The sequence below is a fragment of the Dromiciops gliroides genome, chromosome 6, assembly GCF_019393635.1.
Source record: "Dromiciops gliroides isolate mDroGli1 chromosome 6, mDroGli1.pri, whole genome shotgun sequence".
Lineage (NCBI taxonomy): Eukaryota > Metazoa > Chordata > Mammalia > Microbiotheria > Microbiotheriidae > Dromiciops > Dromiciops gliroides.
Window position 1 is genome coordinate 187,427,414 of NC_057866.1, and position 19,874 is coordinate 187,447,287.

General features: G+C 35.9%; 1 protein-coding gene across 1 annotated transcript in view; it reads left to right on the forward strand.

Moving 5' to 3' along the window:
- ANXA10 (annexin A10) overlaps positions 1 to 19,874 on the forward strand; it is a 73,001-nt gene that overhangs the window by 31,401 nt on the left and 21,726 nt on the right. Inside the window, exons 3-5 of the mRNA XM_043972298.1 lie at positions 615 to 728; positions 4,608 to 4,698; positions 6,297 to 6,376. Of these exons, the coding sequence (XP_043828233.1) occupies positions 615 to 728; positions 4,608 to 4,698; positions 6,297 to 6,376 (285 nt within the window). The remainder of the gene's footprint in view (positions 1 to 614; positions 729 to 4,607; positions 4,699 to 6,296; positions 6,377 to 19,874) is intronic.

The following is a 19,874-nucleotide window of genomic DNA, read 5'->3' on the forward strand; positions in this document are numbered from 1 at the left end:
CAGCCAGGAATCTTGAAGTTTTCAGTCAAACCAGATCCACTAATTTGTTTGTTTCCAAATCACTTATGTTTTTCAACAGGAAGATACCGGCCTTGGATGATGTCTATTTCAGGTTATATTATTGCATTCTCCACAATTCCACGATTTGTATAAGCAGAGATAAGGTCACAGATTTTTGGCCTAATGCAGAAGGAGCATGCTATAGTGGAAAAATTTTGTAGTTAGAGACAGAGGACCTGTTTAAAATTCTGTGTTAGACATTTATTATTTATATGAGCTTGGATAAATCCCTTTCACTTCTTGGGTCTCAGCTTCCTCGTCTTTAAAATGAGTGAGTTAGACTAGTTGGTATCTCAAGTCCCTTCTAACTCTAAATCTATATGTCAATGAACCTAAGATTCATTTTCAGTCAATGCTGATCAGCAATCTTTCTGCAATTTACATTCTTAGGGAGTTGTTTGATGCTCTGAGAAATTAATTAACTTACCTAGTCACATAGTGTCAGAGGCAGTATTTGAACCTATGTCCTCTGGACTCCTTAAACCATGATGGTTCTGATGGATATGTCATGATGTGGATAGTATATGGATTTACTGATTTGTTTTCCTCCATAGGATTTGATTGAAGACCTGAAGGAGAATCTTTCAGGACATTTTAAGGATGTTATGGTTGGTCTGATGTACCCACCACCAGCTTATGATGCTCATGAGCTCTGGCATGCCATGAAGGTACTTCTCCAATCCCTAAAACCCTGAGAACTAGCCTCAGATACTATTTGCCTATAATCATATTTATTTCTCTTGCTCTCTGACATTTAACCAGACCCTCAATTGTTGGAATGGCTGTTTCTAAATGAGCCATAATGAGAAATAAGAAATGCATTGTGCAACATGATTTATGTTTGTTGTCATATTAAGGAGGGCAGAAGTAATATTCTGCTCTTAAAAATAGTTGGTAATCCCTTTAGCACATCAAGTACAAATAGAAAACAGAATCAGAGATGAAATGTTTATGCCATGTTTTCTATTTATTATGATAAGACCTCAAATTTCTCCTTTATGAAATAATATGCTTCCCCATGTATCTGAATTTCCATTTTGAAAAATGGAGTGCTGTTTTTTTCTTACAAGAAAGTCATTTCTTAAAAATGAAATAATTATAGATTTTATTAAGGGTTTTTTATTGTTGCTGTTGTTTGGAGATTGTGCATTCCTTCTTACTTTAAAGCCTATACTCAAACACCCGCAGGACTTCTGAAATTTTTCTAAAATTAGTTGGCAGAAGAGATTATCGCAGTCTGTGAACAGAGGGCATGTGGGGCAAAACCAGTTAGTAGTTATCACAGAGGGCCAGAATAAACATCATTAAAATCTTCCCTACATTTGGAACTACTTTATATTTTATTAAAATACATGCCAATTCTATCCACCTCAGGGATTTGGCTAAGAACTGGAATAGATCTGGAATCAAAACTTGATCAGTGAATTCAAATCTTACCAATGATTTATAATCATAACTTTTTATTCATCACTATTCTAATAAATCAATAAATAAACATTGATTAAGTACCTACTATGTGTCAGGCAATGACATATAGCTTTGGGGATTTAAAAAAAAAAAGGGAGAAATAGCCCTTGCCTTCAAGGAGCTCACAATTTAATGGATTTCATTCCAAGAAAGGGATTTCAAGGAATAGAAAGTGTTGCTAAAGGGGCAGCTAGGTGGGTGGCACAGTGGATAGAGCACCAGCCCTGGAGTTAGGAGTACCCGAGTTCAAATCTGGCCTCAGACACTTAACACTTACTAGCTGTGTGACCCTGGGCAAGTCACTTAACCCCCCATTGCCTCACTAAAAAAAAAAAAAGTGTTGCTAAATATTTCCTAAAAAATAGCTAAAATAGAAAGGCAATGAAAGCTAATGAGATTGCCAGATAAGAAACCCTGGGTTCAAATCTCTATTTCTTATATTACTAACTACAACCCTGAGCAAGTCAAGTACTATGAACCTCTCTCTAATGATTCCCTGTGGAGTATTTTTCCAAATGTTCTGCATGAAAGGAAGGAATTCCCCATATCAATAGGACTTCAGATCCTCCTGTAATCTCATTTACAAAATACTGTCCAAAACTCTTAAACCTAGGAGGGGACTAGTACCCACCCATTCATATACAATGGATATACAAAATCTGAACCCATTCATTTTATAGAGGAGAAACCTCCATATTTTTAAAATGTTAAAGTACTATACAAATGTTAACTAAATTTCTTCTTCATCATCATCATCATCATTACAATTATAGATTGATCACAATGAATTAGGGACAAAGTGTAAATAGGAATGATTTTTTTTTGACACCCAACCCCACAGACCTTAGTTAAAATTCTGATTAATTAAAAAAAAGTTCATGTACTGAAATTTCAATTGCAAAGATTGAAAGACTTTTTTTATAGGAAATATTGCTGTTCAAATACAGTTTATTTTTAGACAAACTATTCAGGCCTTGGTGATAACATAGAAAGGAAATAACTCACCTAGGTACTAGAAAGTTCTTTGTCTTAAGATCAAGCAGACCACAGAAGAAGACAAAGCTTATGATTTCCTCCAGTGGATTAAACCCTTCACTTGGCCTGAGGATCCTTATTTCATCTCCTTTGATCTACACACCTAAAGATTATAATTATCCTGGCTCAGTTATTCCCTGGAACCAAAACACCGTTACAACCAGATCCTAGTCTTAGTAATTGTCACCCACTGTTCTACTTAGTAGGTTGCTGCTTTAGTGTGAGAGGACTGGGTTTGAATTTCCACTGTGTTTCTTACTACTTCTCTGATTTTAGGAAAGTTTAAATTACTTTGAGCCTTAATCTGCTCAAATGTTAAAAAAAAAAAAGAAGGGGTTAGGTTAGATCAAAGGCATCAGACACACAACCCACAACACTTTAGTGTGCAACCTTAACAAAATTAAAATATAATTAGGAAATAAATAACATGATGAATAAAAATACAAGATGACAGATAATATTAGATTTTCAAACTAAATCAATATGTGTGCTTTCAGGAATCTTCATGTATGGATTACTGACACCCATTTCTATTTGAGTTGGACACCAGTCACTAGATAATCTCTAATGCTACCCCTTGCCACTCTGAATCCTAAAATTCTATAAGATTTTGTGGTTTTGTATTGTTTTCTGACTCAGTAGATTTTTCTATTTCAAGTTGGTTATCTGAGAAATGGTAATCCTCCAAATGAGAAGGGAAGAAAAAACAACTCCCTGAAAAATTCAAATGTTTCTGTCTCCACAATTGATAGGCCCTTTGTAAAGAATCAGTGCTAGTGACTAATGCAGAAATATGCTTAATGTGATTGTACATATATAACCTATATCAGACTGCTTGCTGTCTTGGGGAGGGGGGAGGGAGGGAGAAAAAAACTGGAACTAAAAATCTTATAAAAACAAATGTTGAAAACTACATGTAACTAGAAAATAATAAAATACTTTTGTGATTTAAAAAAAAAAAGAATCAGTGCTAGGCATGTAAAGAGGAGACAGCATATTTTCTGACTTCTCACCCTAATCATTGAATCATCAATAAAATGACCTGGGATCTATCCAAGTCAGAAGATGTAAACTCATTGAGAAAGCCAGATGTAGTGATAGAGTGCTGAACTTGGAGTCAGAAAGAGCTGGGTTTGAATGCTGCCTCAGACACTTAACTAGCTGAGTAACCTGGGGTGGGCAAGCTAACTAAACTCTCTGAGACTCAGTTCCTCACCATAAGACAAGGGGGTTGGTTTAATAACCTCTAAATTCCATGCAATTCTAAATTTTGATCCTATGACTATTCAATTTTTATTGCATCTTTTTTTTTATTTAGTTACTTATTTTTGCTTTGAATGCCCTGTACCTAGAACAGTGACTTTCACAAAGCAGCTGGTAGAACTGGACAAACACTTGTAGAAAATTGAATCCCACCCATGACCAGAGAAATACACATAACCCTAGAGGTCATCAGACACTGGTTCAGAAACTACTTAGTTTCCCTCTAGGAGCTGGTTCCCAGAATTCTAGCCCTATAAGTCAAATTTATTCAGCTATTAGTGGATAGTGGATAAAGCACTGGCCCTGGAGTCAGGAGAATGAGAATTCAAATCCAGCCTCTGACACTTACTAGCTGTGTGCCCCTGGGCAAGTCACTTAACCTCGATTATCTCAAACATCCAGGGCCATCTCCAATTGTCCTGATTTATAGATTGACACTGGAACCAAATGGCTCTAGAGGAGAGAGGGAAGCTGGTAACTTTGCACAGTCCTTCCTCACTTAAATCCAATTCACTACGAGTCATGACATCACCTCCTGATGTCATGGTCTTCTTCAAGAACAAAGGACAAACAACAGCAAATGTATAGCCTTTGCTCTCTCAATGATCTCAGCATGCCCTTTTCTGCATCAGTCAAGAAGAATCCTTATTGTGTAGCTGGAGTGATAAACATTTGTCTTTCAATTCTCTGTAAATATCTCCTTATTTAAATACCTTCTAAATTATTAATCCACAGTATATGTCTCTCTCTTTTATTTTGTTTTGCTTTGTTTTCCTTTCTAGGGGGCAGGCACAGAAGAGAATTGCCTCATTGATATATTAGCATCAAGAACAAATGGAGAAATTTTCCAGATGAAAGAAGCATACTATTTGCGTAATGCTTAGATACAATATGCATATAATCACATGTGCATGTTAGACTTTGCTGCAAATAAGACAAATAGAAACTCTAGGTCAAGACAACAAGCACTTATTAAGCACCTACTATGTTCTGAGTACATGAAGTATTCCATGCTATTTCCATTAGTACATGAAAATGTGCTCTTCCTTTAAATGTCTTGGAAAGTGCCTTCTCAATCAATATTATGATAGTGACATGAACCTGACTTGCTTTCATGAAAAAGTAGGTTAAATTAAAATTTTCCTGGGAGTAGCTAGTGCCTCATAGGCAAATTCTTATCAAGTCAGGAAACTTACCAGAAAGTTTCTGATATCCCAATTCAGTTTCTTCTTGGGAGCCAGAGTTGTACAGTAGATTTGGAGCTGAATGACCTGAGTTAAAATCATTACTCTGCCACTTGCTACTTGTGACAATGGGCAAGCACTTTACCTTTTAGTTCTCACTTTAGTCCTTTGCAAAGTAGAGATAATAGACTACCTAATATCTAAGATTCCTTCAACTTTAAATTTATAATTCTGTGATCTCACTGGCATGTATTCACATGCTACTTAAAGAGAAAAGGGAAGGTTTCTCCATAGACAAAATAGAGGGAAATTTAGAAACTTACCTAGTGAATTCTACAATGATAGACAACCAATAAAATAATTCATTTCAATGAAATGTTTTACTTTTGATATCTTTAATAATTATCTGCACAATTGCCTTATTTGCTTTATATATGTGTGTGTATATACATACATATACATATACATATACATATACATATACATATACATATACATATACATATACATATACATATACATATACATATACATATACATATACATATACATATACATATATATGTGTCACCCCATTTTGCCCAAAGATCAGATTTTCTATAAACCTTCAACATAGAAATGTGAGATATTTTTATTTCCAATAACCTTGAATGCCATGGAACTTGCTGTATCATACTTGATCTGAAATTGAATGTCAAGAGACATTCAAGGGATGATGACTAGATAGTCATCATGTGTGTGCATATATATATATATATGTATATATATAAATATGGATATGTGTGTATGTGTACAGATATGTATATGGATGTGCATATATGTGTGTATGTATGCATGCATACACAGATATATAATGGATTTTCCCAGTGAAATTTATAGGAAGCACCATCACTTAGAAAATTCAAAATAATACAAATCATCATAAGTATTTGCAGGGGTCTTCTCTGGGAGGCAATGGCTTTTCTGTTTCCTTACATCTCAAAAATCTGAGTTCCTTCTAAGAAATAAGTCATTATAAAAATAGCTGCCAGTGGTGTTTATCAGTACTTGTGAAAGGATTATGAGTGAACAAGAAAAGTCAACTGGTTGTTTCTTTGCTGTGATCCTTAATGATAACTCCTGAGGAGAAGGTGTTAAAAGACAGATAAATGTCAACAGCCAAGATGTATTTCTTGAGCTTTGAACCTACTGCTAGTGGAGAATTATAACTAGAGTATTCTAAGCACATCACATGTGTAGGCCTATATCATAAATCATTCCATTTAACAGTTTTTTTTTCTTTCCCAGAATACAATAGTGACCTTCAGCAAGACATTTACTCAGAGACTTCTGGACACTTCAGAGACACACTTATGAATCTAGTCCAGGTAATGTAATCCCAAACCCAAACATGAAGTACACTGTTCAGAAACATGAATACAGGTAAAACTACGTTCACAATTAAACTAGGAAGCACTGGTTTCTTATCTGCTATTATTGCATCATATTCAAAGGAATTGTTTGGTATAGTAAGATAATTCCCTAAAGGGGTTAAGAGATTTGAAATTAATGCTCTGTACAACATTTATTTTCAATTGTAAAGACTTTTAAAAATTAAGTTTTACTGGGAATTCTAAATTAAACATTGATATAAATGACTATAGTTTTTAGGTGGTGCAATGGATAGGGCTGTAGACATGGAATCAGGAATATCTGAGTTTAAATCTGGCCTAGGATATTTATTAATTGTACAGTCTTGGCAAGTTCCTTAACCACTGTAGGCCTCAGTTTCCTCATTTCTAAAATAGTGGGGATAATAATAATACCTATTTCCCAGAGTTATTATAAAGATAAAATGAAACAATATGTGTGAAATGCTTTGCAAACATTAAAGGACTATATAAATGTTAGCAATTATTGTTATAGTTTCTTTTTAAAATTTGCATTTAGAATCATTACTTTCAACATATACAAAATCATTTCACTTTTAATCCCTTCCTCTAAGTCCCCAACGGGATTTTAGAATAGAAGTCTTTCTTTCTTTTATGCTTCTTTACTTCTTTATTTTCTTTCTTTTTACTTTCCTTCCTTCCTTCTTTAATTCTTTGAACAGGGTTGTTAAACTAGTAGATGAGGAGTATGCTATAAACACAGTTATCAGCATTATGCTATAGAAGCTTTCAGCACAGTATGTGACTAAGTGTTTCATACTATTTTTGTGGACCAGGTGGAAAGATGTGGGCTTAAGAATAATTCAGCTAGGTGAATTCAGAACTCATCACCTTCCAAGAAGTTGACATTGAATAACTACATATTGTGTGAAGGTATTCAACTAATTGCAATCTACCTAACTTATTTATTGCCTGGTCCACGTCTTTCCATTGTGTCAACAAAAATAGTATGAAAGACTTTATTCAAAGCCCACTTTTTAAAGGTTTCTTTTCTGTCTTCTAACTCCAGATATTAAGGCAGTTTCCTACTTCTAATTGCTCTTTTAATAATTAAATCATAATACTGTACCCCATATTCTTGTCACATTACAAAATAAATGAAAGAATTGAGACATATAATCTAAAATGCCAGAATTCAGAAGGAGCAGGAATGATCTAGGAAAAACAATTCCTTTAAAACATGGAAGGGATTAGAAAGAGGAAAAAGGCTACATTAAAATATATATTCCACAAATTAAGTCAAGGTTCTACTGTAATTGTCAGATTTTTTTTCTTTTAGCTGAACTCATGAAGCTATTTATATAATGAACTTCCAAAGAGCACTCTCTCTCCACCAATGTAGATTGCCACATGCTTAACAATTTATGGTTTCAGAGAGCTACTCCGAGGCAGGAATTTGAAGGCACTCTGGAGTTAAATGACTTGTCTATGGCCACACAGCCATGTCAATAAGTATTTGTTCCTTAAAGTAAATAGCTGGGGCAGCTAGGTGGTGCAGTTTATAAAGCACTGGCCCTGGATTCAGGAGGACCTGAGTTCAAAGCCAGCCTCAGACATTTTCCACTTACTAGCTGTGTGACCCTGGGTAAGTCACTTAACCCCCATTGGCCCACCAAAATAATAATAATAATAATAATAATAATAATAATAATAATAATAATATAAAGTAAATAGCCATAACTTATAAAACATTTCATATATAATAGTATCTATGTAGATTTGGAACTCCCAGATGGATTCCAATCATAGCTTTGCTACTTGCTATCTGGAGAGTAAGAGTTTCCCTGAGTCTATTTTCCTATCTTTAAAATGAAGGAATTAGATCAGATGATAGTTAAAACTCCTGCCACTTCTATATCCTATAAAACACCTTAGCTATAGTTGTACTATCAATTCAACAATATCTTATTAAAATTTTGGTCTATACAAATACTTGCATATTTGGGAATATGGGAAAACTATTCCAGTCACAAGAGAAGACATGAGAAAAATACATGGAGGCAGAAAGTGGTGGAGCATGGTCAAAGAACAACAAGTGATTCCATTTGGTGTGTGCACCCAAAGCACATGGATGGAAATAATATTAGACACAATTAAAGAGCAGGATTGGCACCAGATTCTGAAGGTCTTTGCGTGCTAAGCAAGAGAGAAGAGAAAGAAAGTGGAGGAAGAGGAGGAGGAAGAAAAGGAGGAGGAGGAGGAAAAGAAGAACAAGAAGAACAGAAGAACAAGAACAATAAGAAGAACAAGAACAGGAACAAGAATGAGAACAAGAACAGAAGAAGAAGAAGAAGAAGAAGAAGAAGAAGAAGAAGAAGAAGAAGAAGAAGAAGAAGGAAAGAAAGAGAGTGGGGTGGGGTGGGGAGGGATCAAAACCAGTCTTTTTTATTTCTCCACAAAATAGGGAGTGGAAGATGGAAGAAAAATGAGCAAAAAAGCCATAGTAGAAGCTATGTAATTGTGGTAGGAGGAGAATTGGGGAAAAGTACTATGATAAAAATAAAAGAATATCAAGCAACAGAGTAGTGTCTACAGTGTCAGATGCCTCAGAGAAGACAAGGGGTACTAAAATTGAGAGGGAAAAAGAAAAAGAAGCAATGTGGAGAAGTGGAAAAGGTACTGGATCTGATTTCAATGAATCTGGGCTCAAATTTCCAGTTTTACTCAGTATAATTAGTTATATTACTAATTATATATAATTATACACTTTATATATACAGTTATATATTATAAACCAATTATATGATAATGTATGTATGCATTATACATGATTACATATGATTGTGTAATGTATAAATATATAAGTTGTATATTATATATAATTTGATGCTAATATATATGAAATAAGATGTAGCTAGTTAGTTCCAAATTAATTACTATATCAGTAAATACCATATTAGTTATGTTTAACTGTAGTTATATTGATTATAACCACAGTCACATTACTAGCTATGTGACCTGGAGCAAGTCATTTCACTCCTATGGACCTTGGTCTCATCATTTATAAAATGGGGGAGGTGAATTGAATTAGATCAACTTTAATCTTCTTCCAACTCTAATACTACAATCCTATATAATATAGTGACTATTTGAAAACGCATTGGACTGATAGGCTGGAAATTAGACTGAAAAAAAATTGAAGAGTAGTAACAGGATAGTGAAGAAGAGGCACCAAGCCTGGGCCATCCTCCTAAAAATTTTGGTGATAAAAGAAGTTGTGTTATGAAGCAACAAACAGGATCAAGGGAAGGGTAGTTGGAGTTTGGGGGCGGGGTTGTTCATTTGTTTGTTTTTGTTTTAAATTCAAAACAGGGGAAAGCTGAACATGTTTGATATCAGAGGGGAAGAGGCAATGACTCAGGCATGACTAAAGATTTAGGAGAGAGAGGGATTGATGAAGCAAAGTCACGGGGTGTGTGTGTGGGGGGAGTGATAGCATAGAGGATTTAGGGGGAGGATTTGCCTCTGGAAATATCTGCTTTCCTCTACAATGAAAGCGAAGGAGAGATTGAATGAAGAAGAAACTTCAAAGTATGGAGGTGGAGTCAAATGAAACCCTGCTGTTTGGCACCTTCAATTTTCTTAAGAAAATAGGATGTGAGATTATCCACTGGTAGCATTGCAGGTGGAGTGGCGAGAGGTTTAATCAGCACTGGATGACTTCCCTGGAGGAGACAATAGGGTGTCATTAAGAGATTATTAAATGTATCACCATGCAACAGTGAAAGCCTAATTGAGTTTAAATAGAGTAAATTTGTAGCAGATACCAATCAAAAAGGTTTCATTAGTTTCTCTAGCAGTACTTGGCTGAGCAAGAGTAGAAATGGAGAAAACAGATGTTGGGATTACCCAAAAGGACTGGGGCAGAAACAGTGGAAGGTCAAAGCATGGGAATGAAAGGCAGAATCCAAAGCGCTATTGAAATGATTTTCTTAGGAGTGGACGAGAGGTTCAAGCTAAGGAGAAAGGTAAATGAAGCGGAAAATACGAATGGTGGATTTAAGGAAATTACGGAAATTTCAGAACTAAAAGTGATGAGAACAAAAAAAAAATCTAAGTTCAATGGGAATAGACATGGGCCAAAGGTCAAACAGCTAGATGATTATAGTTGGGAAGGGAAATTTAAAGGTAAAGATATTGGAGTTAGAATAGTAGTGAGTGGAAGAATCAAAGGCATGGCATCCCAGTACCCCAATGAAGGAACAGTATAATGAAATAAGTACTTCCCCTAAAGGCTGAAAACTTAGGTTTATTTCTGCTTCTGAAAATTATTACTTATGTGATCTCGGTCAAGTCATTTGAATTCCCAAATACCCTATTTTCTCATCTGCATACTTGAATAGATAGCTTCTGAGGTTCCTCATCGCTCTACAGCTATGATCCTATTATCCATATGGGGCAGCGAGGTGGTGAAGTTGATATAGAACTGGCCCTGAAGTTGGGAGGACCTGAGTTCAAATCTGACCTTAGACACTTACTAGCTGTGTGACTTTGGGCAAGTCACTTAACCCCAATTGCTTTAAACATCTGGAGCCAACTCCAGTCATCCACATCTTCCCACTAGACCCAAAGGGTTCTGGAGAAGTGAGGGAGATTGGTGACTTTGCACAACCCTCCCTTACTTATATACAATTCACTGCAAGTCATGACATCACCCAATGTCAAGGTCTTATTTGAGAATAAAGAACAAACAAAAAACAAAAAATGTTAATACATCGATGACCAAGATACAACAAAATCCTGATGTGCCCTGTGAATGACCAGTCTTGTTAAACAATTAGCTTTGTGTTTGATAATTGTTTGAAAATTGGAAATCTAGTAATGATGACTCCATGAAGCATAATATTCAGTGGTGAGATGGTATGTTTTCCAGCCATTCTGTGAAAATGGGAGGTTAATTGGATGTTGGCTTATCTTTGGCATTGAGGTAGAAATTTAAAACCTTTTAACTATAACCAATATTTCTAGGACCAACTAGAAAGGATTTTTTATTTTTCCCTTAAATTCAATTTTTGCTTTCCCTGCATCAATTGAATGTTCTCTAAATAGAAAACTATATCTCCAAAAATTAAGTGAAAAAATGGTGTTTTTACATAGGAGAGAAAGAAGATCATCCAGGGTTATTCATACTCTCATTGAGGCTGGTTGGTATGTTGAAAAAGGAGCAATCAAAGTGAGTCAGAAGTAGTAACTTGGAGTGGGAAAGGGGATAAAATAATACATTATTTCTCCTTGAAAAGCCTATTACAAATTTAAGGCACAGATTGTTATCCTTCTATTTTCCATTTTTCTCATTTGGCCAGGATTCCCATTTGGACACTCACAGACATTTCTGTGCAGGTCCCTCTGATGTACAAATGTTGTGACTAAAAATTTCATACTTTGCTTGACACAAATTCTGGAGAATACAATTAAGGTGGGAATTAGCATATTTGCTAGACAGGAAAAGCAAACTAATTATTCTTACACTTGCCAAGCTATACCGATTTTTAATTCTTTCTTTCATTTTTATGGCAGAGTAATTGTCAACCAAGGATAAACAAGCTTTTAAAAATGTACTGCTGAGGTAACCAATCATTAAATGCCTCATGAGATTTAGGAAGACCTCATGATTGAGCTGATTGGAATCTTTCAAGCATCATTAATATTAGAAAGAAAAAATATTAACCAACTTATTATAATGCCATTCTGCCAAATCAGATCCTGTTAGTTTATAGGCAAGCTTGTGTTTTTTTGGAACTGTGGGGAAAGTGAGTAGAACACCTCATTTTACATGCTCCAAACTGTCCTCTAGGTTTGAATCCAGGAAGCCTAATTATTAAAGATATTAAACATATTTTATATAACTAGATATTTTACAGATTGACGAGCTTACTGTGGAGGAAACTAGGAAGGTAGAAAGAAACTATTTAATTAATTAATTAATTAAATGATTAATTAATTATTTGTTTATTTAATTTAAAATCACAAATAGAGATTAGGTCTTGAGTCATCCATTTCCTAGAGTTTTGATTTAGGACACAACTTTAAAATAATTATACCAGGGGCATCTAGGTGGTGCAGTGGATAAAGCACCAGTCCTAGATTCAGGAGGACCTGAGTTCAAATCCAGACTCAGACACTTGATACTTACTAGCTGTATGACTCTGGGCAAGTCACTTAACCCTCATTGCCCCACAAAGAAAAGAAAAAATAAAATAATTATACCAGATTAATAGCAGAAGGATCAAGATTGCAGGCAGTCAAATGGGTAATAAAGAGCTTGATCACAGATGCAAGAAGTAAGCTTCAGCATGTTACCAAGAATGTGGAAGAAGGGTGGGCAAATGTTATCATCCAAATGTGTACCATACTTTCTTAGAAGTATCCTTCTGGGTAGCTAGGTGGTACAGTAGATAAAGCACTGGCCCTGGATTCAGGAGGACCTGAGTTCAAACCCAGCCTCAGACACTTGAAAATGACTAGCTGTGTGACCCTGGACAAGTCGCTTAACCCTCATTGCTCACCCCCCCCCCAAAAGTATTCTTCCTTTCCTTGACTTGAGCAAATTGCTTAATCTCCCTAGGCCTTGATTTCCTCATCTGTAAAATTATGTGTTGGATCCAATAGCCTCTGTGTTTCATTACAATCCTAGGATAATGATTCTATAATCCTATCCTTAGAAAAGAAGGAAGGCCAATAAAGTAGAAAGAATTAGGTGTAATGGACAGTCCAAGTCCTGTCCTGATACTCATGAGATGATAAAGACAAGGAAGGTTGCACTGGCTGACATTTCAATGGAGGGTATAAGGGATGACATGGACAAGAATCTAGAGAGGAAGTGTGGTATAGTACTTTAAATGCTGGACCCAAATCATTAAGATGTGTGTTTACATGGCACCTCTGGTGCTTACTTTCTGTGTAACAATGTACCAGGCACTTAACCTTTCAGATCCTCAGGCAATTCTTTAAGAAGGCTTCTAATGATTGGCATAACCATGTATTAGAGATAGGTCCCCTCAGTAAAAATCCCCAATCCTTGCCATATAGAACAGAATAACACAAGGAGCTATGAGAATAAAATGAATGGCATGCATGGATGATGGAAGCAACTTCACTAATGATGTCATTAATCTTCTTAAGCATTAAATTTTATATCTATATATATCTATATATATCTATATCTATATCTATCTATCTATATATATATATATATATATAATGGTATTTGTATATGGCTTTTTCTTTTTTCTTTTCTTTTTCTTTTTTTTTTTGGTGAGACAATTGGGGTTAAGTGACTTGCCATGGGTCACACAGCTAGATAAGTGTCAAGTGTCTGAGGTCAAATTTGAACTCAGGTCCTCCAGAATCCAGGGCCGGTGCTTTATTCACTGTGCCACCTAGCTGCCCCTAATTTTTGTTTTTTGTTTTTTGTGAGGCAATTGGGGTTAAGTGACTTGCCCGGAGTTACACAGCTAGTAAGTGTCAAGTGTCTGAGTCTGGATTTGAACTCAATTCTTCCTGACTCCAGGGCCAGTGCATAGCTTTTTCCTGAATAAGTTCAACATTAAGTGACACCTCAAGTTTCTATCAGCCATAGAATTGCTCACCTTCTTCTATCCCATAATGCCAATAAAAAGTCATATAAATAATATGTCACTCTCTAAATTAATGCTAAATGTCTGAGATAAAGAGAACAGCAAGCTCTGGGACAATGTTCCTGATGTATGAGCATCATATCTTATAGGGATATGACTTTTTAAAAATTTTTATTTTTTATTTTTAACTTATGGAAAGAAATGTCCATAATATAGTATAATTTTTTAAAAATAGTATTGCACATGAAACTGTGAATCTGTTATATACAACTTGCTATTCCTCTCTACAAGTCTATATAGCTAAACAGTGCAATTGATTGAGAACTGGACCTGGAGTCAGGAAGACTTGAGTTCAAATCCAGCTTCATTAACTGTGTGTGCCTGAGCAAGTCATATAATCTCCATTTGCCTCAACTTCCTCATCAGTAAAATAGCGATAATAATTGTACCTATCTCCCAATATTGTTGAAGGGATCAAATGACACAATATTTCAAAGTGTTTTGCAAACTTTACATTGTTAAATAAATGCCCACTATTGTCATTATTATTATATTAAACAATCTTTCATTTCCTCATTCAATTAAATATCATGTCCACTGACTGATAGACTATGAAATGACTACAATAGGAAAAATTAAATGTGATCTCTCCTCACTGCATAATCTGAAAATTCCTGAGACTTAGACAAAGGAAGAAATTAAAATTTGAGTTTCACCTTACATACTTCAGTCCTCAATGGATACAAGATGCTATCAATGAGGTACAATCTCCCCCTGTTCTAATCACAGCCCACCCATGCTTCCTTATTCTAAAGGATCCTTGTCTATGTCCTTTCATAAGTGTTTTTTGTTTGTTTGTTTTGTTTTGTTTTTGTTTTGTTTTGTTTTTCCAAAAAAGGCTCAACCTAAAAGATTAGAGGCATTTCTCTCATTCTTTAAATATTTCATGGATTACAGTGAAATGCTTGACTTGTCCAATGGCTGTCCTATATAACCACCAGCTAATTTCTTTACCCTTTTCTGGTAAACCACATATTGAGAAGAAAATGTGCCAGAATGGAAAAAAAAAACTATCACTGAAGTCAACGGGCCTGGGTTCACACCCTGCCACTAAAATTAACTACACTAGTAATCTTGAGTCACATCCCCTGACTTCAGTTTCTCTATCTATAAAATGAAAGAGATGGACTCAAAGAGATCTGAGGAGCCTTCTGGTATAAATTTATAAGTATATGTGCTATATGAATTTCTAGTTATTTCTTTTTTGGGGGGGGGGCGATGAGGGTTAAGTCACTTGCCCAGGGTCACACAGATAGTGTCAAAGTGTCTGAGGCTGGATTTGAACTCCAGTCCTCCTGAATCCAGGACCAGTGCTTTATCCACTGTGCCACTTAGCTGCCCCTTAATGATGTCTTAAAAATCACTTTTTGTTGGAACACTAGATTTAGTTTCCAGTGAAATTCCATTTCTATAATAGTCCCTATTCTTTCTGATCCTATAATCCATTGCCAAAGGACAATACAAGGTTCTTCTGTTTGGGTTTGGTTTTTTGTATTTTATTGTTCTACTGCTTCATTAGTTTTGTTGTCTTTATGCTTCAGCTTAATTCAATCAAATTCTCCTAAGGCAACCGAAAGTCATTTAGTGAACTGGATGAGATCAAATAGAAATGGCTCCTTGGTGCCCTTGCAAAACTAATTCAACTCTAATGGATGAGCAGATTATCCTCTAAAAGTTTAGGGTCAGCATTTGGTGTTGTTGTTGTTTAATCTGTATATTTGGGTGGATAGTATTTTTCTTGGGAGGAAGGAAGGAAGGAAGGAAGGAAGGAAGGAAGGAAGGAAGGAAGGAAGGAAGGAAGGAAGGAAGGAAGGAAGGAAGGAAGGAAGGAACGAAGGAAGGAAGGAACGAAGGAAGGAAGGAACGAAGGAAGGAAGGAAGGAAGGAATTAGAAGAAAAAAAGAAAGAGTTAGAAAGGAGAGGGGTTTTTTAAAATTGCAATTCACAATGACAAGTTTTTCTTAGTCCAAGAGCTGTTTTCCTAGATTCGGGAGTGGGAAGGGTGAGCGTAATCAATCTTACTTTCAATAGTGTTGTTTTTGGTTTTTACCAATGAATGATTTTCCAAACATCATATACAATATTTAATATTGACCTCAACAGTGTCATCAATACTCTCATTCTTTCCCCATTAGTCCATGTCTGAAATCCCTAAGTTCAGTTTTCCAAAGTTTTAATACTATATCTCTGAAGCACTGCAATCTAGTTTGGGGCAAAACATTTTTTGTCATTTTTCACCAATTATCATTATGGCTTCCTTATAAGAATCTCCAAAGAGAAGGTAGAATAGCAAGCCCTTTGTTGAACAGAAATTAAAAGTCATTTTGCTTAGTTTAATCTCTGAGTTTATAATATTCCTACCTACAATATAAAAACATATGAATGAACTTAAATATTACAAAGAGCCTAGGTTACCCTTAATTGATTCATTCAACAAACATTTTTGAATCAACTACTTTGTACAATGCACTCTGTTGGCCACTGTAGGGTGGGGTATACAATTACAAATACAATATGATCCCCATACTCAATAGACAGCTAATTTGTGGGCTGAGCTGGAACAAACTCAGATGCTCTAATGTTATCTCCACTATTCTAGCTTGTAAATAAGCTCTCTTTGGTTAGCCATCAAATCAAATTTCACTCATTTATGGTCAGGTGAACTTCATGATTTAAAATGAGCCAGAGGGGCAGCTAGATGGCACAGTGGATAAAGCACCAGCCCTGGATTCAAGAGTACCTGAATTGAAATCCGGCCTCAGACACTTTAAACTTACTAGCTGTGTGACCCTGGGCAAGTCTCTTAAACCCAATTGCCTCACAAAATAAAATAAAACAACATAAAATAAAATAAAATGAGTCAGAGTCCTTTGTATCTTAAATTAAGACTTTTTTTCAACATGTATCCAACATTTGAGGTCATATTTATTTTAGGAGTTAAATATAGTGGGATTTGGGAGAATGAAGAAATCTACTGTCTTCTCTCTATTCTTGTTCATACTGAAGTTTACCTTCTGTGGTCTCATGAATGATAGCTACATTCTTATTTCTCAGAGTGAAAAGTAAAACCTCTGGTTAACTGCAGAAGGACTTCTAGTTCTATTTCTGGTAGTGCTAATGGTGTATACAATTGGGTAGCTTGGGATTTTCTTCTATTAGTTACTTTACATTAACCCTTGCTTGCCTCTCCTTTGTTTTTGTATGTCCACATGAAAGAAAAGCCTAATACATGTACATAGAACCTAAGTGGGTGCTTAATATTAACTGCTGGATCTGCCACTTCAATGTGAATTTGTCTGTTTTCCAGGTTTTTTCAACCAGTGGTTTCTTGTTCCATATATAGTCTGTCTTTAAGATCTAACTTAAAGATTACTTTTAGCACTAACATTTTGTGTTCTAAGGTCCCTGTATTCTGTATTTTAAGGCCTTTTCTTAGTGCTTACAATCTATATTCTAAGGTCCCTACCAGCTCATATTACTTGTATTCTAAGATTCCTCCCAGATTTAATGCTCTGTAGTGTATATTGTAAGAGCTTTCCTCCTCTCTTCCCCATACCTCTTGCATCATATAGTAGTAGTAGTAGTAGTAGTAGTAGTAGTAGTAGTAGTAGTAGTAGTAGTAGTAGTAGTAGTAGTAGTAGTAGTGGTGGTGGTGGTGGTGGTGGTAGTAGTAGCAGCAGCAGTAGTACTAATGGTCATCATCGACGTCCTCATCATTGTCACCATCATCACAGTTATAATAGCTAATATATAGTACTTACTACATGCCAGACATTGTGTAAGAACTTTACAGTTATTATCTCATTTGATCCTTACAATAACCCTAGGAGGTAGGTGCTATTGTTATCATTCTCATTTTACAGATGAGGAAACGATGTTCTAAATCCTTTCCAGCTCTAACAGTTCACTATTGCCATTTCCCCTCTCCCACTTCCCTGCCTGTTATCATTTCCTTGCATGGACGAAGAGAAGACACCTCTCTGGATCTTATTTCAATCTCCTGCTGATTCGGTCATATTCTTTTCCTTGGTTATAGTGCAATTATGGATCACAGGGGCCATTGAAGCACTGGAGGGTTCATGGAATGGAAATGTTCAGAAATAATTGTCACATATACTAGGAGAGCAGTTCAAAATATAATGTGGGGTAATGTTCTGAGACAGGGCAATGGCCTTCCAGTAAAATATGACAGCACAGAACAGCATCTCTGGCAAATAAGTGCCAGCCAACAAAAAGCCTCCTAAACTCCCTTACTTCTTCTATCAAGGCATATCTATATGTAGGAGAATTTATTGTCTGTCAACTAATGAAAAATTAGCCATTTAGGGATGAATTAATCAAGATGTACAAATCACATGTTGGAAGATGGAAAACAAGATGGAAAACTCTATTAGCGAAACAGAATACAGAAAACGCAGACCACCTGCCCCATCATCAGTAGCTTCAAGCTCTTCTTTACAAAAACATGTTCACAGTCTTTGTTCTGATGCCTCTAGGGATGCCATTTCCATCATCCTTTAATAATCACCATTGGGAAGTTTTATCTTTCTTGGGCATGACCTCATCAGTGTTTCCCCTTACTGTTTCTCCTGCCCTCAGCCCAACCTCTCTGCTTCTATATACTATTGTTGTGACATTTATTTCAATTAAAGCATCACCTACTGCTAGTTTAGGCTGTCCATGTTGATCATTCACTCAGTGCCTTTGCCTCTGTGGACCCAGTCCAATGGCACACAGCTCATTTTTAATAGTTTCTCATCAGTCAGCCTCTGGATTCTATTGATCTGCTAGATGCCCATGGAATTGCTGGCAGTTAAATAGTTATAATGTTAAGAAAAAGAGAAGAGAGAGGAACATGCCTCTCCAAAGACTCGTTCTTGCCTTAAAATGTGTTTCATCTACTAAGAATCCTAGGGAACCCTGTTAAAGGGCAAGTAAACCTTAACATGATATATCACAATGCTTTGACAAAACCAACATGGTGAGGAGTAGAATACTGAAATCATTCTCCATTTTTGTCGACCCAATAAGCTAATTAGATGATATCCTATTGAGTAATAATAGCTAGCATTTATATGGCACTTTAAGCCTTACTATGTGCACATAATCTTCACATCCACTCTGTAAGGTAAGTGCTGTGGCTATTGTAGTGGGACTCCAAGAAACCAAAAGATCCCAACCTCCAAGGACTCCTTTCCCTTTATCAAGGAAAAAACAGCTCTGCCTCCCACCTCAGGATTATGGTGTGGCCAAGCATGACCCTGGTATACTGATAAGCAATAAGAAGGTCGTCAAGATGAAATGCAAGATGTGGAAGGGGGCTGCCTCTCTTACTGATACCCCATTATTCAAAAATCCCCCCCAGTTGTTTGACTCTTCCCAGAAGTTTTGCATAGTTGCTTAGTAATTCCCTCCCCAGTTGTTTCACTTTCTTTGTTTTGTAAACATACAAAAGGACCACTCTTTTCTTATTTAGTGAGACAGTTTTCCATAGTGATTCTGTCCCCCAGTCATATATTTCTCTCTCCTAATAAATCTCCTTTTATTTTACAAGATTCATGATGAGTTTCTGATTCTTTGGGTGAGCTAGCCCCCCCGATCCAGGTCTCAAGTCACCCCAAAAGCTATTGTTTCCTTTTTCTTTTATTTTTTGGAAGAAGCAAGTTTTTAAACATAAGATTTATTTATTGTCAGATCAGCAACTTATATGTAACTTAGAGTCTTAAAGAACTTACTGGGGCATTAAGTTCATAAGACTGTAGATCTAGAAGGAAACTCAGAGGTCATCTAGTCCAACC